We start from the raw sequence: 23,327 nt of genomic DNA, 5'->3' as shown, positions 1-23,327 counted from the left end.
AACTGAGAGCTACTTCTTTGGTGTTGAGTAATACGAAGGGTTACCAGTTTATTGAAGACCCTGATCATGTTATTGATTTCTCAAGAATTAAGAAAAAGCTGAAGTAAAAATGTGAATCAAGTGTAATATGTAATGTAATGTAATGTATATGTTATGTATGCATAATTGTTAGAAACATTTCCTAGAGAATCACAATGTTTGTAACAGCTATTTGCAGAACAGGTCTGCCGGCTACTCATGTGATCCTTGGGTGCTAATGGGGCTACCCAGTGCCCGCGGGCACCACATTGGTGACCCCTGGGATAGACATTATGTCAGATGTCCACCATAGGTCCGTCAGCCTGCCACACTTCTTTTTGCTTGCTGAATTATTAAATAATTAAACTGTCTTGGATTTCTATCTGCTATATTGCTGCATTTTTATCGTACAAACTGCAATCAGCTTGCAGTCAATGTGTCAATAGTCACAGAAGTGAGAAACAAGTTCATTTGAGTCAATAAACTGGGTTGGTACAAATTGCTACTTGTCATTCGCATCTGCAGCACAGCCGGCTTTACCGGAGATTTATTTGTACTTGCCCCCTTTTTCAGTCCTGGTCTCAGTTATCTTGCAGGGAAGTTATGAGTAGATATAAGATATGAGTTTTATAATTAGAATGTTTTTTTTTGTTTTGTTTTTGTTTTCTTTTAATCAAATTCAGCCAATACCGCAATACTTTGTTTTACTTGTTGTGTATGTGACAGATGAAATTTAGACAAATGTTAATGAAACCATCTTCTAAAGTTGTAGGGCAGAAAGTTATAAATGAGAACGGACATCCACCGATTGAATGTCATGTAAAGCATGATAATGCCATTCAGTGAAAATGATTGTTATTTGTACTTCTGTACCCTGCACTTCTTAAATGTGGGATATTAAACCCTAATTAAACACTTATATTACTGTGTTGTGTTTCAATTGCAGTGTAACTGTAGAACCGCATTCAAGGTGTTAACTTTAAGTGTAAGTACTAAAACTGAAAGAATAACCCGTGTGAGTGTGGACAGGAGTAGTGTAGCACCTAATGAATGACAGACCAGAAAATAAAATGTCAAATGTCGCCCTCTAGTGTTGGCAAAGGGTTAGGCAGAAAATACAACGGGGAAAAAACGGACTGACGGACCGACGTTTCGTCTGACTTGAAAAAAGGACGGACCAACAATGACAGAAATGGGGCGGGACTCTGACGAATGTCGTACCAGCAAAAGAATGTAAGCTGCCCACCTCTGCTGATTTACTTTTTATGGGTAAAGACACTACAGTACACCTCGTCAGTCTCCGATATTAGCTGCTAAATTCTGCTATGTACACCACCTCACTGTTAATCGTGAGTTTCTCTATTTTGTTATTGTTCCTGTAAATAGCCGGTGTAAGACTTGTGCAATACATTGTAACCATGTATATTGTCTATCTGTATGTTGGAAATGAAATACAGCACTGTATCTCAGAATTATGCTGTGTAGGTTTAAATCAGTGGCGATTCTAGAATAGGAAGTTTGCCAGGCAAGATACATTTTAACATTATTTAATTCCCACAATTAAGACAGAGAAACATCATGGATCATGGGCATCCATCCTGTCCAATCTTGATGTATTTATTATTATTATTATTATTATTATTATTATTATTATTATTATTATTATTATTATTATTGTTGTTGTTAATTTGTAATATTATATTTCAACCAAGTACTGTAAACACATTTCTCAGTCTGTTTAAAAGGGACAGAAATAAAAGTAATAAAAATAAAAGTGCCTAAAGTTTTAGGGATGCTGAGATTAAATTTAGAGGTGCTTGAGCACCCATCATAATGAGCATGAACGCTCTGTGTTCTACACAACAGGTGTCAAACTCAAGGCCCGGGGGCCAGATCCGGCTCGCCACATCATTTTATGTTGTCTGCAAAATGCTAATTCTGACTTCAGGTTTCTGACTAAAACAGCACATTTGCAAGTTGTCGTCAACTTTAAAATAGAAACTATAACCACAATGCGGCCCACTATCAAAATCAGTTTGACACCACATCCATAGACTATTTTTAAATATCTTGAGTTTAGGCCACGGGTGTCCAACGCACGGCCCCACACCTCATTTTATGTGGCTTTAAAATACAATTTATGACTTTGATTCTGGCTCTTGGGGGGGGGGGCAAGTTTATTTTATTGTTGTTACTGGTCTGAATGAGTGACAATCATACTTAAGATTTATTTGACTTTGCAATTGTAACGACCCTCTGACAGAAACGATAGCTACAGTGTGGCCCATGATAAAAAATGAGTTTGACACCCCTGATCTACACCAATGCAACCAAAATAATAACCCACTATTATTGATGTGATGGGAGATACCATTTGTTCCAGGTCTTGTAAGACACATTTCCTGATTTGAAGCTTAAAAAATGATTTTTCTATATATTGTAAATAGCCTCAGAAAATCAAGTTGCATATAACCCATAAAAACTGAATACCAGATATGGAATACATACCTAGTTAAATCTTCCACTACTTTATGACATTTTTGCAGGAGTGGGAATGCCATGGAGAGCAGCAGGCTACAAGTCGCTGGGGGGGATGTGGGGGGGGGGGGGGGGGGGGGTGATACTGTGTAAGTGAAGTAGGCTAAGTGTCGTACGTATGCCCTGGCCATTTTACTCGGATGCTGAATTGTAGTACAGCATCACGGATATGGAATGTGTAATACGGTATAGCCTACTCAAAACAGCTCTCCAAATTCTCCAGGTCGCTTCATTGAAACCAAACCACACTTGCGATTCTCGCTTATTCTCACGAATGAACAGGATGAGGTGAGACCGTTCGATGGAATTCAGCACCGGACCACTAAATAGAGAGCCGGAGCGCGCGCAGGTGCGCACCACCCAATGGATGTCCGCATCCAGTCCAGCGCAGAGCTACTCACATCCAGAATGACGGAGATGCCTCTCCGCGGTTCCGGGGCGAAGAACTGCTCCTGAGCCACTGCCACCTCCTCCTTGCTGGAGGCGTACTCCCGGCTGGAGATGTTCTTGTTGTCGCTCATTTTGGTGACGATCCAGCGGACGAGCCCGTCAATTCCACCGGGCTGGGCGCCGCTGTTTCCGGACTGAGCTGCCGTTTCGGACTCGCTGTCCTGACCGGCTACTGGCTTGGTCTGTTCGCGGCTTTCTTGGGCTCGAAGTTTCGCTTGTTCTTTGTTCAGCAGTTTGTGGACCCCGTCCCTACAGTAGCGCGCTGCCTGCTCGCACATCCTTTTGCTCCGGAGCACTCATGCTGCGCTCTATGGGGGAGAAGACCCCCTCCCCCAGACGCACTTCCTTCTCGATTACATCACAACCCCACCCTAAAAAAACAGCCACGCTGTACGGTACTCACGTTTACACTTGAGCTTTCAGAAAACTGAGATCATTGTATTCCTATAGCCAAAAAATTGCTTTACGTTCAGCTCCAGACTCATGTGATGCATTTGGGACTCGCTTTCTGCAACTTTTACGATTACACATTTTTTACGAGTGGCGGGGTTAAGTTAGGAGGCGATTAGCCATGTGCATGTGATGTCAGTTATCAGGAGTAAAGACTTGTAGATTTCCAATGATACTTATTTGATAACCAGAATAATAAAACTCCGCTCTGCCGTGACGTGAGTACAGTGATCGGAGTACACGCTGGGACACGATAATGTCCATGACAAAAAGCGCAGTGAAAATATTGGCATAACAAATAGAAGAGGCACCACCGTGTGCTTTAATAATGACTGTTACCACCTGCACTTAAAGGGACAGTCGGTAATATTTAGTGATGAAAAAAAAATATGATGAAGCATGGCTCCAGAAAAAAAGTATGCACCTTATCTTATTCTTGTTAGGTTGTTTAGGCATCACATTTGGAAATGATTGTCGAATATGCGCCCCCTTCGAATGAAACCAATGGCTGAATGTATTTGGATCTCGCTCCCTCTCTCACTCACTTGTTTGGGGTAGGCTTAAAAAGTAATGACTCTGAGACACCATAGTGGGCCTGCTGCAATTACCCAAATGCCAGTAAATGTCCCACATGGTACCGCTAAATACTGTCGTCGATTTAACCCCTGGAGGAAATATTGACCCAAGTCAGGCTTTTTGAAGTGTGATATCAAATGAAAAGCATACCCCCCCCTCCCAAAAAAAAAAAAAAAAAAAAAACATTAGGTTAAAATATGGCATAAATTGTCAAGCCATGACAACGTTCAATATGTCACGTCCCTTCTACAGTAAATGCTTACTGGCATTCAAAATTGGAAATGTTGTCAATTTTGGACAAATTGAAAACCTAATGTTTTATCATGCATTTCCCCCTATTTTTGCATTAACCCTTTCAACGTCAACTCGCAAACAGCAATAAAAATTTATGTGTTGACACCCCAAACCCACTGGGTGGCACGAGAGACCAACTCATGACATGTGCAAGCCTTTCAATGACTTTAATGATTGGCTTAGCCTGGACTTCCATAATGCAAAATCTTCAAGTCGGGATATCAGTCGGGATCCTGCTTGTTTTACATATGATTGATCATTTTCAAGCAACTGAATAGATTTTTAATGAAGCTAATCATTTGAATCAGGTGTGTTGGGGAGAGAAAACTGGAAAACACGCAGGATACTGGAGTTCGACAACTATGTTTTAGATGTTCTCGCATTCCCATCATGGGTGCTAGTGTCTAGCGTGCCCCAATTCTTGTACGTGATGTGACGACCTGCCCCTTTGCGCCCTTGGTTCAAATTTAGGCTGGGCCAAATCCATGGGCAATCAGCTGAAGCATATTACCCACAAGTCTTTGCGGATTCGGACCAAACGAACATGGGGACATTAGGTGAAACTCAGGTGTATGTGTTGACAAATAGAGATGCCTTTTCAAGGTTGAATAGAAAATAAATATTTGTCTTTCTCTATGTGTGTTATTTCATTTTCAGATCGGGGGTGTTTTCACCAATTTCAAACCTGTGCACTAGTTCAACCTACGTAGTCCTAGGGATGCCGCCGGACCTAGCAACCTTTTACGTATGTGCAGGCCCGGCGAATAGCATGTTGCAAAGCAGGCGTGGAACCTTGGCAACGATCATTTGAGTGCAGGTCTTGACTTTCCTACTACTTTACAGTGTGTATAGAATCATTTAAAGCAGAAATGAGGCCAAAATAACAACCAGTGCCACCATCTACTCTGGGTATATTTTATTCAGCAAACTCAAAGGATAGATTGTGTAACATCAAAGTTTTTTTCAGCAAGAAAAACAATCTGGGTGCTCTGACAGAAAATTATGTCACCAAGAACAATGCAAATTTGAATGCAACTTGACAAAATAATAGTATACAACATTTTGCAAAGAGGTCACTAACAAATTGCTTTGTATTCCGATTCATTTGTATTCCCCTGAAGTGCCTTCACATACCTTGGTTGAGAACCGCTGCTCTAAAACATACAAGATATCGGCCCTCAAAAACTGACACTTGTGCATTAAAGCATTTTTTAATTCTTTTTCTTGAATGGTTATCGCCCATTATTTTTTCTTTTCTCTAATTTTAAGGCACCAGTGACGATGGCATACGCCAGCTAGACATTCTCTACTGGCCTTACAAATTCTTATAGTTGTTATTTTGAAATGAAATGAATTTCAGTCTTAATATAAGCCAAATATTAATTGCTCTATTTCCGTGGTCTTAAAAGTCAGGAGTCATTAGACAAGATACGAGTGCCCTCGTGTGGTCAGTCGAGTATCAGTGCAGTTTCTTCTACACGGCCGTTTTCTCTCCAATCTTTTTCTTGGAGATCGTCGGCCCGACTTCTCTTAAATCGTTTCACCTTTCTGAAGAAGCATCAAAAAGGCCAAAGCTCCTGGAATCACGTTTTTCCAGCTCCCCCCACATTCCCAACACGAGTGAATGAATGTGTAACACATTTATTTCAACATCACTATCATTTCAGATTATCATGGTGCAATAAAATAATTTTGTTTAGTAACTTTGTTTATTTTATGGACTGGTACTAGTATGCAGCCTGACGGCCAGGGACAGTTGTTACAGTACACTGTACAATACCGTTGGAAATACTGTATATTTGAGTGTGTGTGTTCTTGTTCAATATTCATTCATACACATGACAACAAATGTTTCATTAACAACGGTAAAATTTGAAGCAACATGAAAAATGTGTTTCTCTGACTCGATCAATATTGGCACTAGGATGACTCTAGCAGGTAGCCTCTCAAATAATATATCCATGAGCAGCTTTTACTTTGTGCCTCTGTGCACTGGTTGGAGATAGTCAATTTGCCAATACATGGCCCTGGCGAACCGCCTTCCGGGGCCGCAAAGTACACCTGGATGGGCTGCGTTTTTTTCGAGGGGAAAGTGTCAGCTGCCTTGACCGTAAAACAGGGGTTGTCCACCTACGAGACAGACCATTGTGTTGTTACGTACACAAACGGCAACGGAGATATTTTATAGACGTTGGAGTTACGGACGTGCAATACCTGAAAAGAAAAGACCGTGGTCTGCAGGAACACATTCTTGAAGGGAATGGAAATGCTACGGCCATTCCTAATGTTGAACGGGCCTTGTGTTTTGGAGGGGAGGCCCACCCCAATTAACACAAAGACATATTCACCCCCGATTCCAGAAGACAGGAGAAGCTGGCCTTTTACCTCTCCAAGTTGATATGGTTCAAAGCAAACCTCCACAGTGACTTGAGAGCCAGTTTGATTACCTGGCAATGCAGCTACTGTCTTGTTCACAAGGAAGGCAGGGCAGTCAGTCTGCAGTTGGTTAAGGGCAAAACGGGACAGGGAAACATCATTTGCTCGCCGTTCCCAAAACACGACTGTGACAAATGTCACCCTTGACCTTGAAATGTCAACACACATTGTCCTTCCTACCTTGCAAGTGTATTCTGTTTTGAAGTGGGAGAAGTTGAGGAACTTAACAGGAACATTGTGGCTGCTGCCCAGAGAAGCGCTGAATCGAACTGTCTTCTCAGGTGGTTGAGGGAGAGCTCGGAGTAGAAGACCATAGTGAAAGTAACCGAGATCACTACAAAACAAAGACAGCCTGGACATCGTCTCGCCGGCACGGAGGGGCTGGTAGTCAAAGGTCAGAGCACCCTAGTGAGAGAAAACACATGCCAAAAGTGTTTGTGGAGTACAAATTAAATGTGCGGGTATGACCTGGTAATATTTCACCTTTGACATTCCAGGTACAGTGTGCAGACTTGGTGCATTGATGTCAGGGCATTTACAGTCAACTGTGAGGCAGATAGGTGTGGTCAGAGGGTTCTCCACATCTATGGTGGCAGAGGTTTTCTCCCGAACATTGGACACCAGTTCTATGGTGGCCAAGTCTGCCGGACTGGTAACTTTGAAGTTAATGATGTAGAACAGGTACTCCCCTGATGCCTCAATCAAAAATGTCACCTACGAATAGAGAATGGTGTGACTCGCAAAAACGTTTCAATCAGAACGCAAACGTGTGTGTGCGTGTGCTTTCGAACCTTAGCATTGTACTGGCCTTCTCTGAATGTGTAAAAGTGAATCTTGTAGTCCTTCTTAGATTGAGCCGGGACATCAATGTACTCACGGCCCTTCAGCGATACCGTAGTATCTGGATTTTCAGGACTCAGAAATTCTATTATGACAACGAACCTGGCCACAAAAAAAACAGTTGGGACTAGACTGTGCATCAACGCAAGTTTGATTCTACAGCAACTCGCCTGATATCCTTGTCATTGTAATGTAATCAAACATTTTACTCTACCAAGAAAAGTGGTAAGGCACAATGTAGAAGGCTTGAGTCAATTTTTTTTTTTTTTTTTGCTCCATCCCCAAAATGTGAGAGCAGATTAAATTCACTGATGTATAGAAACTTGTGTGAATAATGCAGTGGATATAGTATACATAATTTACCGTTTCTGCTTTGAAAGCCAGTTGTTCACAGGGAGTATTTGTGTATGATGGGTCTTGGCAGGCAGTTCGTGTACAATCGTGCTCTCTGCTTTAGGAGACTCAGCAGTTCCTTGTAGCGAGTACAACATACCAGCGCCATTGGGGAATGAAAAAAATACAGACCCCTGAAGAAGCAGAAACAGACAGCCACTAATAAAGGGGAGAATACATTATTTTTATTACCCATCCATCCATCCATCCATCCATCCTCCCTCCCTCCCTCCCTTCCTCCCTTCCTTCCTTCCTTCCTTCCCTCCCTCCCTCCCTCCCTCCCTCCCTTTTTTAGGAAAAAAAGCCAATCAACCAAAAAAAGACAAATAAATCAAATGGCAACTCTGACTTTATAAGAAATACTAAAAATGTGGTAAAATATTACTGACTCACATTTGAGGAATAATGCATGTGTACATGCGAACATGTGTCTTTATAGGGCCCATAGAAATAGCCATAATGCTGCTAAAATGACCACTTTGAACCAAAAAGGTCAGACCATAGATATCTTTTAGGTATGCCTTCTTGAGACTAGCTACATATACCACAAAAATGCAGCGATAGTGCTCTCCAATTTTGTCTAAAAAGGATGATGCTTTTTTGATTTTCTTGCCAGACAGATTAAATTCTGAGGTAAACTCCAAACTCCACATCTCGTGAAGAAAGAAGATGCACACATTGTCACCTGTTTGCATTTAGTCAGGAAAGCAGTGAATAATTACACAGAGGGAGGTGAAGTTAACAAAGTAAAATCTCCTTTACCAAATGTTTCTTTCCATCAACAGTCATGGTCAACGGTCTGTAGGTGACCACATATGCGTTGCTTTGAAGAGGCTCAAGAACAAAAGTTGGAGGAGCTCTCCAGTGCTTGCCATTTATGATGGGTCGTATGCTGCAACGCTGGTTTGTGGGGTTGACCACAGAAAGAGTTTGGGTGTGTGAGCTACGCACTGGGCAAGAAAAGTTGATCACCTGGAAGTAAATAAAAGTAGAGCAACTCAGAAGAGGAAGAGAAAAATACGTGTTCAAGCACCAATTCACATTGATATGCATCAACAATACATGATGATTTGTTATAGATATGAAGCTCTTTTCATACCACTGCTGAGTGGAACTATAACTAAATAAAAATGTGTTTGCTCATCGTTCCCTTGACTCATCTTAAAAAAAAAATCTCTACAGTATTACATACACACTGTATAAACAAATCCACAACTATCTTTGAATGAAAAAAATCTTTGTTTGCCATTATGGATGTGACATAAGAAACAACAATACTGTATATTTTAGCCCCTGGGTGTCTGGGGAATTTTCACTAGCCTGTCCTTATTATCACCCAAAGTAACATCGTCAAATATAAATATATATTTACTTTCAAGCTCTTAAATTGTTCAGTGGCAACATATACAGTATATACAGTATATATATATATTTATATATATATATGGGGGGGGGGGGGGCACCCCTGCTTAATGCACCAAAGTGGTCAAAATGTGATATTAGCAAAAGTATCTATACTGCATATTTTAAAGTTATGAAATTGAAATAGGAGTTTTTGCATATCAGGAGTCCAGGATAAACCTCTCATCGAAATCATTGAAAGGCTTGCAAATATCATAAGTTGGCCGTTAACGCCACCCGGAGGTTTTGTGATGTCAACACAAAAATTTCTATTGCGGCCCATTCATGAGATGAAATTGAGGATTTATGTAAAAATCGGGGGAAAGGCATGATAAAACCGAGTTTTCACTATGTCCAAAATTGACAATATGTCCAATTTTGAATGGCAGTAAATGAGCCCGACACAGGTTAAATTTGACACCTATATGGTGTAACTCTCCACCTCCCGTTTGCAAGCATTTAGAAGGGACGGCAGCGTGACATATTGAAAGTCGTCATCTTGAGACAATCTATTATCACAATATTTTTGTTTCCTAGTGTTTTTCGTATGCTTTTCCTTTGATATCACATCAAAAACATCAAAAAGCCCGAGTTGGATCAAAATTTCCCTCAGGGGTTAAGCAAACCTCTTTGCCGGAGGCGGCTGCAATGCAGGAGCCAGTCACAGTGAGAGTGATGAGTGAAGAGGAGCCTTCAATGCAGCATGTTAGGTTTTCATATCTTGAGTCATTATTCAAACGAACGGGGGCAAATGTCAATTCTAAAGGAACCTCCTTTCCTGGCTGTATAGAGCCTTTAGATGGCTGGATAGACAACTCGGGAGGAAAGTCTTCTGTTTTCCACTGGAAACTGTATATTTGTTGAGAAAGCAGCGTGGGGTTAAAAACAGGCAGATTCGATATTAAATTGAAAATAGCTAGCATTCAATTTGCAAACGATATTAGTAGATCTCATTTTGTTACAACTTGGTCAAGTTGAGAAAATCTGCTTACCGAGCACAAAGTTCTCCTGTGTTGATCATGACAACCTTCTTTTTGCCTTGGCAATGTTGGACAATTGCTCCAAATCCCAGGTGGTCCTGTTCGAGACGCACGTCTACACCCTGAATGGATCAATAAGAACTACGTTATCCTAGCTCACAAAAAGCAACTAAATGGGCAAATTAATGGCCGCCTTTCCCAGGGGTGTTTGCCTTGCGGGTATACTCTAGTGAAGTATACCTGGCAGCAGCCTTGGATGGTCAGCAGGGGATGGAAATAGCTGTCAATCTCAGCCTGCAGCTCGGCAGTAAACGGGGAAATACGCTGTTGGGGTGTGAACAGGATCTCCACATTACATGAACCTTGAAGAGCTTTGAGATATAGCTCAGTTACTGGACTGAATGACAAATCCTGGAGGTGAACAAGCAGAGAAGAGGTAAAGCCCAACTATTTGCTGACCACCCCTAATCCTTTATTTCACACTTATTTACCTTGCTCTCGATATATGTTTTTTTTGTGTCAAGATGCAAGGTGAAGGAAATGTCCAAAATACTTCGGTTGACTAGCTGCACCCGTTTTGTAACTTTCTGACCCGGCGTCAGATTTCCAAGTTTCACCTTCTGGTGCTTGGGAGCCAATACGCCCAACTAGAACAAAATGAAGCAAATGTGCAATCAGTGGATGAAGCTTGCATGTCCAAATTCAGTGAAAGAGGAAGTCTCATAAGGTGTGGGGAGGAACAGCACCTTCATTTCCACTCCTTGTCCCCAAATGTCCACCTGTTCCTTGACGCAGCTGTTTAGTAAGAAAATGACATTTTCGTGGTAACGCCGTGGCTCCCGAGGGTAGAAGGTAATAGGAACCTCCACCACTGCCCCAGGGGACAAAACATCCGGTTTGAATCCAATTTCCAGGAAAGAGCACTTTTTGGATTGACACTTGGCACTGAGGAACAGAATGACATGTATTAATGACATTAATTGCGTTCCTTTATGTATTAAAAATCTGCCTTACTCAAGAAGGACACATGCTGGAACAACAAACCTGATGTCCCTGTTGCCCTTATTTTTTAACACGAGGGTATGCGATGCTGGCACCATGCCAGCACAATACACAAAAGTCTTTCCAAAGTTATACTTTTTGAAAGAGAATTCCAGTTCGGGTGCCACCCCACTGCCTTCAATAGCAATGTTAAACAATGGGCCCTTATTTGCCTGAAAAACAAAAGCCAGGAACTTAAAATTACTCACATTTAGTCGTTTTCAGCAGTAAATGTCTATGATAAATTTGATAACTATTTTTGTTGTACAATTAGTGCCTCTAAAAAAAGCACTTTGACGAGCTTTAATCTGCAGGTTAAACCTCAACTGCTCATTTGGTTTCTGGCTTTGGTCGCGCTACTTTCACAAGCTCTATAATAATTCTAGTTATCAAAGTAATTAACAGACACCATGTTAACATTTTAATGATGAAAATGTCTTTAAAAAGTTTAGTATCCCTTTAGTATAAATAGTTAAAATAGTCAAGTGGATCTGGTTGATCTTGATTAGGAAAGTCTGTCTTCTCTTATACCACATGGTATAGTTTTACAGTACTTTCATTGTTTTAGAAATTTCTAAGAAATTCAATGTTTGAATCAGTAACTTTCAAGTTCTCATTGTTAGCCTTGTACAGAAAGTAAACTGAATTCCTAAGCGTTGTTTGTCCTGCTGTCAAAAACTGCCTTCAAACACAACTAATCAATTTTAGTCCACACATTTCACTGACCGTCTTGGGACACCAGTCAGGTTAGACATTTTAGTTCAACCTTTTGCAAAAATATAGAACATTAGAACAGTCTCTTACATGAAATTTGAATGTTTCCAACTTTGTGGTAACCGTTTATTTTCTTTCCAGAATGACTGAGTCTTAATGTACAAAGCATGTGTTCACACTTTTTTTTCTGTTCAAGATTTCTTGTGGGGTAATTGCATCTTACCTTGATTAGCAGTTTGACGTCTGTGAGGGTACAAGTGCTCCGAGGGGAAAAGAAGACTGCTGACTGCAGCTTCTCCCCAACGGCTATTGTGGTATTTTTTGGTTTTGTAACTAGGTTTTGAATCAGCTCACTTGGTCCTTCCAGTTCAAAGTTCACATCCATGTTATGTTTCCCTGTATTTGTCACCAGGATATTAAAGGTAGCTTGCTCTGAAATGCCCACCTATTGTACAGAGATGTCATCAGAAGACGCACAATTCACTTTAATGATGCTCAGTGTAATGGCCCCAACATGATGCTGTGCTTTCACCCATGTAGTTGAGATGAAACCTACCTTTCCAAAGTTGAAAGTATCAAAACTGTCAGGACTCAGCTCTCTGAGGCCCCCATCTGGATTTTCCACTTGCACAGAAGCAGTAATTGTCAAACATTGTGCCTTACAAGTGAGGATGAGTAGCTTTGACTTTCTCTTCACCCTTAGGGTTAATCTGAAGCTCACGTAGCCCTGTCGGCAAGGACTGAAGGACACTGACAAGGGAAACCTGCAGAATATGTCTCAGATTAAACCACAACATGTTAAAGTTATTTCTTTGTCATGAAATCCAATGCATTCTGTATCATCAAGCGTAAGTCTAAAAATGATTGACCTATCTTTGGCTGGCATTGTGCCAAACATTGGTTGCACAATGAGGTTGGACTCTTGGTCATCACACTGTAAAGATGGTTGCAAAACGGTAAAGTCAAAAGACTCCTTCTCTGCATTGACTAGATTCACTGTTTGTGAGGCTTTGTTACCTAAAAAAGCATGAAAAGGAAAAGACGGCTTGACTTGTCTGTTCAAGACAAAAATGTGAGGGCAGCGGCACGCATGGATGTCAGCAGGTAGTGGAGAAACACTGTAAAGGGCAACATTTCACGCTCTGATCTCGACACAGTTGTCATTTGGATAAAAAAAAAAAAAAAAGTAAACAAATTGTACGGGGTCCGAAGATGACAACCCTTGTTGAGGATGATTGACTATTTGACAATGAAGGAGAGCACGTCCGACAATTATATCGATACATTGAAATGGGAGGAGCTATTTAGCATGTCAGATAGTGATAATGACTACTATTTCATATTCAGCTGTGTCAAAAAAATATTGCATTGAAACTTCAAGTAAATTTATTGTGGGTCACATTGTAGTTACGGTTTCCCTCAGAGGGCCGTTATGCTTGGGAAACCGCATCAATGTTTCATCGCCACCTCATATTATTACGGACACAGAACAAAACAAATTGATGGATAACTAGGAGTCAAGACAAATAGTTTGTTTAACTATATTTCATGTAATTGTATAAAGCAATTTAGTAACAATAAAATAATGTTTTGTCTCCAGTGGCCTGAAATGTGATTACTATGGCCAACGGAAACATAATATGAGCATAGCTTTATTAGATCATGCGCAAACTGTCCACTAACTGTATCAGATAGCAAGAACATGCAACTTATGGCCACTATTTGGTATCTTTGTAAATCAGGACCTAAGTGCCTAAATAGCACGCCATTTGATAATCTCCTGGAAAAACAAAGAAACAAAAACAGAAAGAAGAAACTAACACAGATAATATAGACTTTACTAAGTTAAGTGATGTCACTAGGTGACAGTGGATGAGACGTACCAATAAGTTGTTCGCCAAAGTCCACGTAAGATTTGTCAAAGTAGACAAGAGGTTCTTTCATGGAGCCCACACAAAGGAAGGCCATAGACAAAGATAGTGTCTCAATCACAAAACTCCAGAAGGACTCCACATCATTCACCTGCTCCGCTACATATTTAAAGCACATCTATTTAAAAAACAAACAAAATTATGTCAAAGGTTAGCTAGAATTTGATTCTTCAAGAGAGACTAACAGAGACATAGGAAAATGTGTGTTGGGAAAACAGAACCCTCAAAAATATACTGGATAGGTATTTGAAGATAGATATAGATAGACATTTGAAGCAATCCTTACAAAGGGGTGAAAAAGTTGAAAAAGAATGGAGACGTTATCTCTTATAAAGGTACAAGAATAGAAAATATGTATTGGCAAAAGAGGCAATTGTTTCAGGAGGATGGCTGTCGTTTTACTGCTTACCTGTGATTTCTCTCCAGGCAGGATGATGCCACATTGGGGGACACAGCTAAATGGACTGTTTCCAGGGTCCTCACACTTCCATTGGAATTTGTATGGTTCAGTGGTTGGGTTCAACACAGAAAAAGTTCTGCACAAAGAACAAACAGCTCATGTATAAGCCCACGGTGTCCAAGCTCCCTTTTTTTTTTTTTAAGAACTAAACTGAACTTCTAATATGATATCAATATTTAGTCATTTCTTCACCTTTTTGCGGTTGTATAGAGGCCAAGAGTTCTACATTCTATCACTCTGATGTTAGGTTCCAAATAAGTCCTGAACTCAGGACTGCGTCGGCTCCCACTGATGTAGTCAGATTCTTCGAGGTCAAAGTGGCAATGGGGCAATATGCTAGACCCAAAAAAAGGGATAGTAGGCCCCTGAGTCCCCGCACGTAAATTAGGAATACTGTAAAAATAAATGAGCATAAACAGGGAGAAACCATCAGGCAATCATGTTGATATAGTACATCGTTGAAAAAAAACGGTTCACTTTTATTCCAGGCTCTCATGTAAAAGATCAACCTCTCCAACAAACTCTCTTGAGTAGAAGCTCGGTAACATTCGAAAAATTACCACAAAATATCTGGGCTTGAAAAGACATAGCCTGTGACACCATGTCACATAAAAATGTCGTAACAATTACCATGAAGAAATTCATTATTTAGTAGATATCTTAAAACAGACTTTATAGCGGTTATTTTACTGATTACTTTATTTTAAAAGTAACTGAGTTAGATTACAAATTACATTTCTTATTCAACATATGCTGACCACCTGCTTACCATAACACTGACAATCCATTTTTGCCAATACTTAATTGGAACTGCATTTTTAAGAATGACATCTAAGAATAAAGTTTCCTTTTTTTAAATTAAAACCAAAATAAAGAAAGTATTTTATCCACAACATGAACAATGTTTTTATTTAACAATAATTGGATTTAATATAACAAAAATGGGAATACTTTATAAAAAATAAAATAATTTCATGTCTTGACTTAGACTGAAAATGTTTCAAGGCAGTCTGTTTTTGACAAAATATGAATTTAAACCAAATATTGTCATGGCAAAAATTAACATTTATAATGAACAGTTTTTTGATTTTTTTTTTTTGGTACAATGAATAAATTTGGGGCAGCTCATGAAAGAGTGGTTAGCACATCCGCCTCACAGTTCAGAGCCCCGAGTTCAGCTGGGATAGGCACCAACTTGTCAGTTCTTTAAATGTGCCACAATATATCTCTCCATTTGATGATTTGATTAGATACAATTTTTTGTGGCATATTTGGAGGTGGTCTTTTTTCAGCTTAATAACACTTTGTCAACAGCACATAGTGTGCAACGGGCAGCTAGGATAATTTTAAAGCTGCACAAATCCTAACTATATTGCATTGACATACTTTCAATTGATTCTGCATTACGTATGATGGTTAATTATGACTAAGATTCATGCAGCATTTAACATAGACAAAAGTTTTACAAGTTGATCTACCTGCAATGCAATCTCCCTCGGAATTGGCCTGCCTCCAAGGGTGAAAAGCAAACACAGAAATTTTGGAAAGCACCCGGCAAAATGGTCCCAATACTTGGCTCCACAGTAAAACATTGTGCACTGGGGATTCCTGTCAGAAGTGACACCTCACTCGTCCGACTGATGGCTGGCTGTACTTCAGTCAAGGCCCTTGATGACACGCCACCTGCACAAAGATGAGGGTACCATGTTAGCAGCATTGAGAGGAGTACCGACAAGACACTACACGAGACCGCTTGTCTCATCTCTGACAAAGCCTATCTGATACAAAACCAGCATCCACAAGTTTGGCTTTGAAAATAAAATAAAACCCGGTTAGAGTTAGAGCCCTTTCAAACTGCGATTGTCTTTTTGGTGTTGGTTGTGGGGCCGCACACAAGGATGTCAGCACCTTATCCACAGCACGACAAGCTTACCCACATTTCAAGGTGCTTGTGTAACAGTCAAAGAGAAACTTGTGAGAAAGCTTTACCTGCTATCACTGATAGCATTCTGAAATCACTACACCAGCCCCTCTCTTATTGGATGCACTGGACATCAGTACAACGGCACTCTCAAATTGAACATACAGTGTCACAATCCATCAGTCAGTCACCCGCATTCTCTGTTACAACACACCTGCTCTCCTCTCCAATATATATATATATATATATATATATATATATATATATACACACACACACACACACACACACACACACACACACACACACACACACACACACACAACCCCACAGCGTCTGTCAAGCTTGCAGCTCTTCTCAATCAAAATTAAGTTTACTGTTTACCTTCTTGGTTTTGGCTGACTGGGCAGCTGCTTGAATCTATCAAGACTTGCCAGGAAAATTCCAGTTTGACAGCACCCTCATTAACTACCTGCACTCTGCACACACACCAAACAAAGAAATTGACATTTTAAGTTCATAATTCAAGCACACTGGCAATTTAAAAATAATGTAATCGCTGATGCTTTCTGAAGTAAAATCAATATGGGGTTTTGTGATACTGAAGTAACCATTTTCAAGAGTAATAAATGAATATTTTGCCCATAATATGATAACTAAATGAATTTTCATGTACAATTAACACGTTCAAAAACAATGTTCTCCATCTGCTGTCGACTGAAAAGGACATCATGGCTCAAGCTTGTGAATGTCCCACGAACAAACCCAGAAAACAGGTGAGCAAGATTGGCTGTTAGCTGAGCCTTGACCACACGTAGTGTGATTTTCAGCTGACAGCAAATGGCAAAATGTCTTTTTAAAGCATAAATGTCAAACTCGAGTCCTCGAGAGCCGATCTCCTGTATGTTATCAATCCTTCTCTCTTGCTCATGAGTGAATCATCAGAATCAGGTGTTTTGGGCAGAGAAACCTTGAAAAAATGCAGGACACCGGCCCTAGAGGATCGAAGTTTGACACCTGTGTTTTATAGGTATTAATTGCACATCAAAAATAATTTAGGTATCAAATGACAGCTATACTATTAATTTCTTAGTGCTTCAAAATGGCTGAAGACTTTTTAATATTACGTTAAACTTACGAGGGGGGGGTAGCAGAGCAACTTACTGATCAGTGCTGCTTTGGTAAGCCAAGGTGTCGCTGAATCGGATGGTTGATGTGTTGCAGCTGAACTTTACAAAGTCACAAATTGCACTGATACGTAAATGCAAATCCCAGTCTGAGCCTTTGACCACAGTGCATACTGGCTCAGAACTGTATTTCTGTGCGTAACCAAACACAAACAGTTCTGTATTTAGATGCCTAGTTTTCTGCAGTCAACAAGTAAGAGGATTAGGCATCTCAACAGGCATACCTTATTCTTTCCAGTTTGCTGTGGTTGTGTCCATGAAGACTGTGATGTCTTCTTTTGGTCATCCCAGTCAGGAACCTGATCCAATGGCTGTTGGAATGTCACCTGACAAATCTTGCATGCAATTTGCTGTCTTGTTAGTGTCACTCGCGCTTTGGCGTAGAAGATGATTGTCACTTCCTTGGAACAGCCCGCATGCAGGTGTCCAACCTTTAAAAAAATAAAAAAAATACCATAAAGAGGGGACGAAAAAATGCCGCAGATCATGCCGTAAGATGAAAAAAAAACGTAAGGCAGGGATGTTGTACCCCAGGGGTCCACTCTATATATAAATAATCTCAGTATATTTATGCCAAAAAAAGATATGGAAATGCAGCTAAATTGAGAGTATGGGCAAAGCATGAAATATGCACCGGTTTGTTTATCTCTCCTGTACGGAGTTTGCACATTCTCCCTGTGCTTGCGCGGGTCTTCTCAGGGCATTGGCATGGTTTTATTGATGTGTTTGTGTTTTATGTGTTTTCTAAATTGCCTTTGATTGTGCGTATAAATGTTTGTTCATCTCTGTGCACCCTGCAATTGGCCTACAACCAGTCCAGGGTGTGACCGCCTACTGCCCGAGGACAACTAAGATAGGCACCAGCAAGACATCAACCCTAGCAAGAATAAGCCGCGATAGAAAATGGATGGATTCAGTGACGTTTTAAATAGATTTAAATGGTAGTAAATGAGAATCCCGATTCTTATGTGAATCGAGTTTTTTGGCACTCCCCAAATGAACACATAATATTCCAAAAGCTATAAATAAAGAATAAAAAAAACAGTCATTAACATCTTGTACACAGATGTAAAGAATTACCCCCAAAACCAAACGAGTCTACGAATATCTTTTTTTTTTCATTGTGAGCCATTTTAGAGAATTTTAACATTTCAAATACCCAATTATGTGTTCAATGGTTCACAAAGGAAAATAAAGTTCTCCTTTCTGCCTCTTGTTCTTTTATAATCAGCAAAAGAAATAAGGTAGGCTGACAAAATTCTGCGGTTTCTTCCAGGAGACTCTCAAAGTCTGTTGCTCTCATATCTAAAATGGGGCATTGTTGTCATCTATTGGTGCTTGTTCATTAGTAAAGGTGTTTCCACTTTGGACATTTACAAGAGAGCAGAATAAGATAGTGCTATATTCTGGGGTGGTATCTGTTGTTTTAGGTTGGTATAGGTGTTTTCTGTTCCGTTCCACGCTTTTGTGGGTTTCTGATTTGTCTTTTCACGTTCTGGGTGGTTGGTTTTTTTGTTCTTAGTTAATGTTTCTGTTGCCCCTTGTGTCAGTGTCCCGTCAGTGTGACTGCGTCCATTTATCCTCATTGACCCGCTTTCTGTGTGTCTGCCAATCAGCTAACTGTTCCTATTTTGTCATGCCCAGGTGTTCCTTGTTTGTTTCATCATTTTTGTGTGTCTTTAATTTCCTATTTCCTTTCAGTTCTTGTCGGGTCAATGTTGAAATGTTGTTGCTCTTTTGATGTTCAGTTATTTTCCATTAGGTTTATTCTAGTGTTTCTCCGAGTCTGTTTTCAAGTTCGTTTGTAGTAAATTTATTTCTGAATTTTTGTTTAGTACTTTGTATGTAGTTGTCCACCTTGTTATCTTCCTTCATATTAAACTATTTTTTTGAGAGCGCAACCTGCCTCCCTGCATATGGGTCCACAACCTTACACCACCTTACCCTCCTCGTTGAAGCTTTGACAGATAATCCCCTACCCATCTGTTGAAAAAATATATTTACCAGTATGTATGTTAAAGTGTATGAGTAAATATTGTTATTTGTATTGCATTATACCAATTTTACAATAAGCAAATATCGCATATTGTACTGTATACATTAATAACCTAGTTCTACGTTAATCACTTGCATAAAGTGAGCTTTGACAGGCTCCAATTCACCTTTAGTTTTTATAATAAAACTCCAAAATGAAAACTATTTATGTACTAGCTTTATTTCTCAAGACACAAACTTAGAAGAAAGGCATGAGATTCACAAAAACAACATAAATAAATGCAATTTTACATTTCGAGAGAACACTTCTCCACACTTTACCTGTGGTGCAAAGGTCAGATTGGAGTCATCAGCGGGCCACTCAAACCTCACCACCTGGTTACTGCTACTGTGATTGATCAAAGTGAAGCTCGCTCTGACAGGGCAAGCCACATGGCAGTAACCAAAATGGAGCAAGTCGGAATAATCTGTGGAGACGTAAAAATGCTGATTAAAAACATGGCAAAATAAAAACTCTGAGTAGTTAATCAAATACTTTTAACTTTGCTGCTTCAGAAATATCCTCATTATGGCTCTGAATGGCTGCCCAATCATCATCATTTCTGAAAATGTATGTTCATCTACATCTATATTCTTTTTTTGAGAACAGGTCTGACACTTTTTTAATATATTTATTAATAATTAAGTTATTTATTTTTGATAACAGAATTCTTCTATGATCCAAAAGAGGGCACTTTAGATTTTTTTGGGTTTGTGTTTTGTGTTTTTTTTGTGGACCAATACAAATGAAGTTTGAAAGGGTCTGAAGTGTAATAAATCAGTTACTGTTGGCATGCTTTGTTTTTCTTTTTTTTTAATTTAATTTTATTTGTTTTTCTAACCCATGAATGCTTGCACTGGTTAAGGGGTACTTGGCAGAAAAAAATATTTCACATTACTGAAAAAAGGTTGAGAACTACAGTGTCAGATAACAGCATTAGCCTCAGATAAAATGAATTTATTAGATTTTTTTCTGTGAGATTTTTGGTAGATTTTCCTGTGAGATTGTTGGTAAATAATTCAAACTACTCAGAACAACTAGGAGCATTTTTAATTGCAAACATGAAAACCTAAACAACAAATGTAACATTTCACTGTGGACTAATAATTTACAATGGGACAGTCTCCTAATTGTACTCACCCCACCTCTTCACATGTAATATTTGCTGCTTGCAATAGCTTTAAGTCTTACCTTCCTCATCATAGTTTGGATTTATTTCCGGTGGTGGCTTTCTGATATTGTCGAGACTGACGAGTTGCTGGTAAGCCTCTCCAGTTACTTGTATTGTGGTATTGCTGTAAAGGCTGTCCTTTACTTGCACTGAAATCTTGTCTTCCACCTTCAGAGGTTCATTAGATGACAACGTGACCTCAAATTCAACCTTCTCATTGACATCAAGTTTCAGGCATGCTCTGTGGACTAAGCGAGGTGCTGTTGAGAAGAAGAACTGAATGAAGACTGTTGCCCCTATGCCCTAATGCCCATAAACATATATATATATATATATATATATATATATATATATATATATATATATATATATATATATATATATATATATATATTTATTTTATACCGGAATCAAAGATGTCTTCAAATTGGGAGAATTGGATATCACATTTGTTTTTAGGAGTCCCTTTTATTGTTAGCACACGGTGTTTATCTGTCATGTCAATCTGGACCTTTAAAACACAAACATTAGGATTGTAAAAACTTAACACAAATGATAAAGAATATATAATTGTTTGACCAAATAAAAATCAAAACAGAATATTTGGGGGCACACAGTATGCTGTATTGACAATCAAATAAAGCAATACCAGAATGTGTAATCTGTCACCTGTGTTGGCACATTGCCATCATTTAACAGCACCAAGGGTAGGGAAATAGTACGGCCAACTAAGATTCTTCTGAACGGCAAGACTGGATTTGATTTACTGGCTGGACGTATCACGGACACAACTGGAAGGCAGCCTTCACCAACGATGTCAAACTCCAGAACTTTGCTCTTTAGGCTTGTTGTTATTCTTCAACAAAGAGAGGGGATATAATCACTATGAATGTGCTTCTTAGAAAAGATTTTAAAATATAATTCTGAGGCTTACCTGCTACTTTTATCAAAAGTGGCTTCTAAGACAGCATTGTAGAGCTGCATCGTATTTGGTGTGAAGCTCAAAGAAGTGAATGCATGGGATTGGCCGGGAACAAACACAGTTGAAGAAGACAATTCAAAAACATCCACAGTACCAGACATCTGAAAAGCAATAATAGAGATTTTATGTATTCTTCATTATGGATACTATATTCCATGCAGAGCCAACTGATCTTTACCTTAATGCCAACATATCTAATGCCCAAGTTGAGCGTGTAAGGAACCTTGCTGTTGTTGGTGAGTTTTAAGCGAGCCTGAGAAGTTCGCCCCACAAGGATTTTGTTGAAAATGAACTTATTCTCTTCCAGGATAAAAACTTGTTCAGCATTGAGGAATGGTTCGGATGATAGCTGACTGATGCTTTGACATAAAAAGTGTTCCTCAAAGATAGAAGCCATGTCCAACACGATTCCTGTGTGACAAAAAAAAGAAAGTGTCAATCAATAAACCGGCCTACAATTTAAAGAGGTGTAAGAGTGACTCGAAGCAGTACCCACCTGGCTTACATATTTCAGCTATCAGTTTGTATGGTATGCCATCAGGGTGATCTGAGGGGTCACGGCCACTGATGTCAATAAGCAAGTTTTGGCTCCAGCTGCCAAGCTGTTCAGCTAAACACTCAACTGTTACAGGCTGCCGGGTCCTTGGTTGCATTGTTCCCTGGGAAGGGAACACTGCGAATACCCCTGTTGTGAGTCGATTCTGGATTGCAGAAAAAGCACGGCGAGGTTTGGATGTAAAATGAGCAGAAAACTAACATGCATTTCTTGTACAGCTACGGTATATTATGTAAAATTTCAAATCGATTTACGGGACAAATCTTTCAAAGAAGGATTCCAATCATATAAGTATCATTATTTGTTGACAAATATTGAAGTTTGAGGACTTTAAAATGAATTAAATGCATCAATCCATGGCAAAAGTCTTCATTCAACAAAAAATTAAAACAATTTTGAGCCACGATCGGGTGGATGTTGTCATATTATGTTCATAAAGCTGACAACAACATGAATCAAAACCTCTGAAACAATGCAAAAGACAATTTATTATACACATAATCACGACTAGTCTTCCAGCCATACATTTTCTTAAGCCGCTTATACTAACAAGGGTCACAACCTTGCTGGTGCCTATCCTCTGGGCATTAGGCAAGTGACACCCTGCACTGGTTGGCAGCCAATTGCAGGGAACAGAGAGACAAACAACCATTCGCGCACCCAATCATACCTAAGGATAATTTTGTGTGGCCAATTGTTAGAATAACTATTGTTAGAATAGTTGTAGATATAATGATTATACATTTGCTACAAAATATTAATGCTCACAATGAAGAAATGCTTTGCTGTGTGAATGAATAAATATATACTGAATGATAATAATGAATAAATAAACTGCTGATGTACTGCTACGTATGTTGATGGTACGCTGGGAGAATGAGTGCACTGTTTGTGGGAAAAGAACTGTCTCGTCATTGTTTTCTCTCAAGCAGAAGGAAGGCCGCTCAAGCCTG

The 23,327-nt window shown here is 39.6% G+C and overlaps 2 protein-coding genes across 2 annotated transcripts in view; both read right to left on the bottom strand.

The window, feature by feature from the left end:
- necab2 (N-terminal EF-hand calcium binding protein 2) overlaps positions 1-3,527 on the bottom strand; it is a 129,407-nt gene extending 125,880 nt beyond the window's left edge. Inside the window, exon 1 of the mRNA XM_088417803.1 lies at positions 2,958-3,527. Coding sequence (XP_088273929.1) covers positions 2,958-3,284 — 327 coding nt within the window. The 5' untranslated portion in view covers positions 3,285-3,527. The remainder of the gene's footprint in view (positions 1-2,957) is intronic.
- A 1,690-nt stretch (positions 3,528-5,217) lies between these two features.
- hydin (HYDIN axonemal central pair apparatus protein) overlaps positions 5,218-23,327 on the bottom strand; it is a 72,030-nt gene continuing 53,920 nt past the window's right edge. Inside the window, exons 62-91 of the mRNA XM_088416562.1 lie at positions 22,315-22,519; positions 21,997-22,229; positions 21,771-21,919; positions 21,506-21,692; positions 21,242-21,347; positions 20,857-21,096; positions 19,947-20,092; positions 17,855-18,061; positions 17,608-17,762; positions 16,828-16,922; positions 16,001-16,205; positions 14,715-14,915; positions 14,472-14,598; positions 14,015-14,180; positions 13,001-13,148; positions 12,688-12,895; positions 12,355-12,576; positions 11,421-11,590; positions 11,123-11,321; positions 10,868-11,023; positions 10,617-10,787; positions 10,389-10,498; positions 10,023-10,245; positions 8,758-8,967; positions 7,966-8,129; positions 7,554-7,704; positions 7,246-7,476; positions 6,943-7,167; positions 6,541-6,822; positions 5,218-6,456 (exon numbers count right to left, since the gene is read on the bottom strand). Of these exons, the coding sequence (XP_088272688.1) occupies positions 6,247-6,456; positions 6,541-6,822; positions 6,943-7,167; positions 7,246-7,476; positions 7,554-7,704; positions 7,966-8,129; positions 8,758-8,967; positions 10,023-10,245; positions 10,389-10,498; positions 10,617-10,787; positions 10,868-11,023; positions 11,123-11,321; positions 11,421-11,590; positions 12,355-12,576; positions 12,688-12,895; positions 13,001-13,148; positions 14,015-14,180; positions 14,472-14,598; positions 14,715-14,915; positions 16,001-16,205; positions 16,828-16,922; positions 17,608-17,762; positions 17,855-18,061; positions 19,947-20,092; positions 20,857-21,096; positions 21,242-21,347; positions 21,506-21,692; positions 21,771-21,919; positions 21,997-22,229; positions 22,315-22,519 (5,502 nt within the window). The 3' untranslated portion in view covers positions 5,218-6,246. The remainder of the gene's footprint in view (positions 6,457-6,540; positions 6,823-6,942; positions 7,168-7,245; positions 7,477-7,553; positions 7,705-7,965; positions 8,130-8,757; positions 8,968-10,022; positions 10,246-10,388; positions 10,499-10,616; positions 10,788-10,867; positions 11,024-11,122; positions 11,322-11,420; positions 11,591-12,354; positions 12,577-12,687; positions 12,896-13,000; positions 13,149-14,014; positions 14,181-14,471; positions 14,599-14,714; positions 14,916-16,000; positions 16,206-16,827; positions 16,923-17,607; positions 17,763-17,854; positions 18,062-19,946; positions 20,093-20,856; positions 21,097-21,241; positions 21,348-21,505; positions 21,693-21,770; positions 21,920-21,996; positions 22,230-22,314; positions 22,520-23,327) is intronic.

This window comes from Hippichthys cyanospilos, chromosome 6 (assembly GCF_059441005.1).
Source record: "Hippichthys cyanospilos isolate Australia breed blue-spotted pipefish chromosome 6, RoL_Hcya_1.0, whole genome shotgun sequence".
Taxonomy (NCBI): Eukaryota; Metazoa; Chordata; class Actinopteri; order Syngnathiformes; family Syngnathidae; genus Hippichthys; species Hippichthys cyanospilos.
This window is presented reverse-complemented; position numbering and strand designations above follow the sequence as displayed.